A 6,000-nucleotide genomic window follows, 5' to 3' on the forward strand; every position below is an offset into this window, starting at 1 on the left:
AGCCACTGCCAAATAAGTAGACACTTTCATTTTTCTAGCCCCCCCCCCCCCCAAAAATTTGAAACAAGTGGCTAAAAAGCTACTCTTAGTCAATCACAGCACCTACAATTATAAAAAGGATAGTTTTTTAGTCACCATTCTGTTAAAACAAAATATAAATTGGCCATAATTCCATCAACACCAGGCTGGAACAAATCCCTAGGTCTACACTGAAATCAGTCACCCACATAGGAGGGCAACTGCATCTGAAGTTACAAGATACATGTTACTGAAATAAGCCATTTCAAGCTGACAGAGAAACAGAACTACCAGGAAGCAAACGTTATCGGATATTTTAACCAAAAAGCATGTAATCTTGAAGCTACTCAGGATTGCATTTTATGTTCGGTGCTTAAAATGGCTAGAGATCTACACGGAGAGGGCTGCAACAGAACAAAACCTGGTCTGTCGAGGCTTTTTATTTCTGTAATAATCCAGGAAAACTGTAACTAAGTCTACTTAAGCATTTATCACCAACAAACAATTCTGACAGAACTAAAATATAATCATTTCTCCCACATGCTAATGACCGAATGGCTAGGGCTAAATGGTATCCCATAATAATTTTACGTGTATGAAGTGTTCCATTTCATTTAGTGATATTATAAAAGTGATGCATTGGCCATAACATTTACTGTTTACAATCTGCAGCAAGCTATACCCTTCTCAAGAGAGATTAAATAATCAAGAAAACGTTATTCACACTATGTATTTGAGAAAAGTAGATTGCTGTGCCAATTACAGATTCTTTCCTATATTAAGAAGGATGTATGCTAGCCTAGAAAGGAGGGGGAAAGAGAATACTGGAGATTTGTTTGCTTCCCAACTGAAAAGGAGGTCATACGTTCATGAATTGAAAAAATTTTCATTTAGTCCAACAAAGCCTGAAGAGCAAAAAAATTTAAATGTTAGTTTTGAGTAGCTGCTGAAAACACTTCATTATAGGGAAAAAAAGACTGAAAGCTCTGAAGAACCATACAGTGACTCACAGGACTACAAACAGAAAGATCTAGCAGTAGTCAGATTGCAATTTTGTTTCCAGAGTACCCATTAGAGGTGAATACTTTAATGACAGCATTTGTTTAAAGTATTCTTTATTAATATTGCTTATGCACCATTTTGCACTCAAAGATCACAGTGATCAATACAGGCTGCAATGAATGAATTGTAACACCTCTAGAAAACAGATGCTATATTATTCATTTTACAGATAAGTAAATGCAAGTATGAAAAATTAAGTGACTTGCCCTAGTCAGAGAGCCAAAAGCACAGCTGTGAATATAATCCAGATACCCCAACTTCCAATGATCTGTTAACCACTAAACATTAGCCTTTCTAAAATGAAATGTAACCTTTCCCTCACATTTCGTGCTCTTTCTAACAAATCTGGCAAAGCTAGTACTGAGGTTGCTCACTTGATGCAGCTGACTTTTAAGAAGCCAAAAACTTTAAAAAAAAAAAAAAAAAAAAGGTAAACTCTACCACACAGATTACAGACCTCCCAAATCCCTTGTTGTAGGGCTCAGTTACCCGTCTCTGCCCTCCCAAGAGCAGAGTCAGCAATAGCTCCCAGATTTAAAGCTGCTGGCCAGGCACAGGCTTGGTAGGAGGTATCAGGGTTGCACATCATCCCAGAAGAACACCTGCTGCAGTCCTGATTCATGGCAGGCACTTACACCCAGGAGCTGCCACCGCCGCATCCAAACGAGAGGAAGAAACGGACGGGATCATCAGAGCAACGTTTACTGCCCCAACAGCTGTTCCTCCACATGTCCTGTCTCACATGGACAGTTATCTTTAAGCTGCCTTCTTTAAGGCTCTCAGCACAGGCTACGTGTTGCAACAGCCTGGTGACCCAAAGCTCGGCAAAAGGTTAAAAATGCTGATCAGTACTCCTGTTACGCTAAAGGCTTTCAATGTGGTGGCAATTATGTCTTATGCTGTCTCAGCTCAGAACCTATTCTGCACAGATAAAGCAGAGGGTTTTCTACCAATGCTTAAGAAACCCCGAATGGTCTAAGGAAGACTCCAAAGGCTAGCAAAGCATTTAGACAGGAAGGGAAGGTAGACACAAAAACAGTGATGACAAAACGCCACCAGTCAAAGAAGGTTAAAGAAAATTAGTATCGCTTAGAGATGGCAGCAAGCAATCATAATTTGATTGTCACCACTTATAACCTCAAAAATAAATTAGTAGAAACTTGAGAAACAGCACGTGCAATTAATCAATTTTACTGCACAGATTTTTCAGATGTTCCCACAAATAGAAAAATCTCTTCGAGTGTTGAAGTACTTAATAGACGTATACAGTATTTATGCACTCACAGTCTGAAAGATTAGAGTTGCAGAACGTATCAATCATTTAAGTTTTTCAAGAAATCACCAAAGAACATATCTGAGATACCCATGCTTTAAAACATTTGCCTGAATACACAACAGGAAACCTATGTTACTTTATAAGCATGGGTAACAAGCCAGAGATTTAAAACATGTATCTAGTATTGAAAAATCAAGACGTGTTTCCTAAACAGCTATGGTAAGTCAGAGCATAGATCTCAGACCCATAACTAAAATCAATCACATTTACAGTCAAACACACAACAGTCAAATTTCAGAAATAGATTATTAAGATTACTAAGAAAGGACAAGGTCAAAATTCACCTTATTGCAAAATCATACCATAAAACAAGGTAGGGTACAATTTGTGCATTACTACAGGTGTACTAAAACTTGTCAGCAGGAAATTAACTCTTCTTATAATACAAAGGCCAAGGCCATTGGAAATGCATCTGCAATGAAGCCTTTGGAAATACCAGTGAAGCCAAAGAAGAACATCCAAAATAAGGGCACACGGTTTCAGTTTTATGCGAGTAAATACAGACTTTTGTTTCCAGCATGACACATCAGGTTAGTAGTGTTCTCTGAAACATATATGAATTTAAAAAATGAATGGATTCAATCCTGCTGACCCTGTGCATGATTATATTCCTACTGGTGTTCCACAAGCCACAGGCTTACAGAATTAAGCCCAAAGCAGCCCACTTAAAACAACAACCCACACACACACATACATCGCAGCTCCACCATGAAACCTCCGACCATGCCTCAAAATACTGTATTTAAACTTAATTCACAAATAAACCAGCAACTATTACACATTGAAGAGACTCTCTAAAGCTAACACTGAAGTCCCACTTTAGCACTGTGGGTCTCTATGATACTTCTGTGACTGCAGTGGAAGCTTAAGAGCCCAAACACACTGCACCTCAGTCCTCCTATTCCCTGCATTCCATCAACTGACCTTAAAGTTGGATCCAAAGGCAGAAAAACATTTTCTTCTTGTCCCTCCTCTTAAAAAAGAAAGCCAGAAATCTTCGCTAAGCTTATCATAATATCACAACCTGTATTTATAAACAATTTTACAAAATCCCCTCCACCAGCATTTTCTAAAGTCAGGTATTTTCCATTTTTATTAACAAGTTGATTTGTTTCTTCCAGAAAAGTCTACTTAAAGCCAATATCTAAATCTCCCTCCCCCAAAATAATGTTTCTTTAAAAAGTTATGTTTGTCCCCTGTACTCCTTTTGTTCACTCAAGATAACCAGATTTAGAGACAGAGAGCTTGCAAAACGAATCTTGTTTTTATATCATTACACCATAATTTTGGAGTTGCCAAGGACCACTACACAGCTACAATTTTTTTTCTTTAAAAGAAAAGCAGAACATTTGAACAAATGCTAATTTTTGTTTTACACCTGTTCAAAAATACTGTGCATATTAGACTTGGGTTCTATTAACATCGCTATATTTGCAGTTACAGCAAACACAGTTCTATCAAACAAAAACCACCCAACCTCCCCCCCGCCCAAAAAACCAAACCCACAACCCAATGTCCTTAGAAAACTGCAGTTTTGTTTTTAAATTTTGTTAAGCCTCTGGCATTTCATTGTTTAAAAAAAACACTGCAAATCAGTTCTTGATTTACAGTCAAAGAAAACACTGCCCAACAATCCCAACTTTTGCTTATTGGCAGGAATGCAAGTATTCCATCAGTTTGCCTTCAAAATGAAAGAGCGGATAATCAGCTTAGCAACCCTAAAAATCCCAGCAATATACAAAACCTCCAAAACAGACAATGTTTTCTCAAGCTCTTAGTAATAAAATACACAGTTCAGAGCAGTGTCATTTTGAGCTTTCAAGTTGATTAGTTCCTCCATTTTTTCCACTGGTTTCCTCGCAATATAGTCCTTAATATTAAAAAATACATAACGGTTAGTGAGACAGCCATAGCTCTTCCATTATCAAGGGATTTTTCTGTGCGTCACATGGGGAAACTCATTCATTGCACGTGGCATTACAACCAAGCAACTTCTGAACGACAGAGGGTAACCCAAGGGAAAACCTGTTGCGGCAAAGAAATGAAGATCCTGGCGTGGAGAGCTAACCGCCCACACAAAACCTCAAGGCCGGGTTCCCCTCGGGACACGCCAGTTCTGTCACCTCCACGGCCACCCTCGGGCACCGCACCTGCCACGGCCAACGCGCCCACCCGCCCGAGGCCCGGGAAGCGACGCCGACCCCCGTCACGGACCCGAGCCTCAACTCCTGGCAACGAACGAAGCCCAACGCTTCCCGCGAGTTTTGACAAGCCTCCCGAGGGCTGCCGGCCGCTTCCACCGCCAAGGCCGGGGCCGAGGCCCCAGCACCCCCGGACCCCCCAGCCAGCAGCTTCCCCCCGGCGGGCCGGGTGCTTACCGGGCGGTGTCGAGCAGCGGGTGCTTGGTGCCCACCAGCTTGCGGACCTGCATGGCGATGTTGCTGAGCTCGTCGCTCAGCAGGCACCGCAGGCTCATGAAGGACGTCGGGTACCCCACGATCTTCTCGGCCTCCGACACCACCTGGCTCCAGGGTGGGCCGCCCGACGCCACAGCCCGGAGGCCGCCGGCGCAGCGGCCCCCGCGCCGCAGCAAGGCGCCCCACATCCCCTCCCGCCGCCCCGAGGAGGCCGCCGGCTCCTCTCTCCCGTTACGCGCCCCGGCGGGGCCCCACAGACCAAGCGGCCTCGGACGAGTCCCCCTCCTCGCTCGCTGCGGCCGGAGGACCCCCCCCCGCACGCCGCCGTCAGCGGCCGGCTCAGCCCCGGGCGGCGGGACCCCGCGGCGGCCGCGCTGCCTGCCCGCGTCCCCCACGGCGGCGCGGCGGCGGCCGGAGCGGGCTCATTGTGCCCTGGGGGCAGCCATCTTGGGCGCCGCAAAACACGCCGGGCCGTAAAGCGAGGGCGGTAAGGCGCTCCCTTCCCCCTCCCACCCGGCTTCCTCGCCTGACGGCTGCGGCGGTGGGGTGGGGGGTAGTGGTGGCGGAGCGAGGGGTCCTGGGTGAGGGAGGTCGGCTCCTGGGGAAGGGGCTCTGATGCCCACAGGGTATATCTCCCCTTTTTCTTCACCCTTAGCCCTTGCACTGGGTAAAGGGCTGCTGCCTCTCTTCCCTGCTCTGTGCTTGTTGCCTCCCAGAGCGGCGTGTGTGGGCCGGCCTTGCCAGCCCGGCCGTGGCAGAGGGCCTAGCTGGAGGGGGAGCCTGGGCCAGGGCTCTTGGCTGGCTGGGGGTGCCCCACAGAAAGGGATGTGCTCTGCCTGCTCCCAGTGTTGCACACAGAGACCAACGGAGAAGAGAGTTCAAGTTCCCACATAAAGTGTTCAGCGTGTAGTCTTCAGCTACGCAGTCGTGTTTTCTGTTTTCATAATTGCGGTGTGGGGGCATTCTGGTTTTTTTTTTCCCCCATAGTTGTTTGGGACGTGGTACCAGCAGCCCTTATTTATTGCATGCTCTGCCTTTCCTTGTAGGTTTGTCCTATGGTGCTCCGCTGTGACACAGCTGAGGGGTTTATGAACAGCCTCCTTGTGAACTGAAGAGGTACTTTCAACCAAACAGTTAATGTTGAAATTGACAACTAATTTTGAGTGC

The 6,000-nt window shown here is 45.5% G+C and overlaps 1 protein-coding gene across 2 annotated transcripts in view; it reads right to left on the reverse strand.

The window, feature by feature from the left end:
• The window catches only part of PDSS2 (decaprenyl diphosphate synthase subunit 2), a 124,375-nt gene extending 119,065 nt beyond the window's left edge, over positions 1–5,310 (reverse strand). Inside the window, exon 1 of one of the 2 annotated variants that reach the window (XM_075498486.1) lies at positions 4,795–5,310. In XM_075498486.1, coding sequence (XP_075354601.1) covers positions 4,795–5,021 — 227 coding nt within the window. In that variant the 5' untranslated portion in view covers positions 5,022–5,310. The remainder of the gene's footprint in view (positions 1–4,794) is intronic. The other variant, XM_075498485.1, reaches the window with a different exon arrangement.
• Between the last annotated feature and the right edge of the window lie 690 nt (positions 5,311–6,000).

The sequence above is a fragment of the Mycteria americana genome, chromosome 3, assembly GCF_035582795.1.
Source record: "Mycteria americana isolate JAX WOST 10 ecotype Jacksonville Zoo and Gardens chromosome 3, USCA_MyAme_1.0, whole genome shotgun sequence".
Lineage (NCBI taxonomy): Eukaryota > Metazoa > Chordata > Aves > Ciconiiformes > Ciconiidae > Mycteria > Mycteria americana.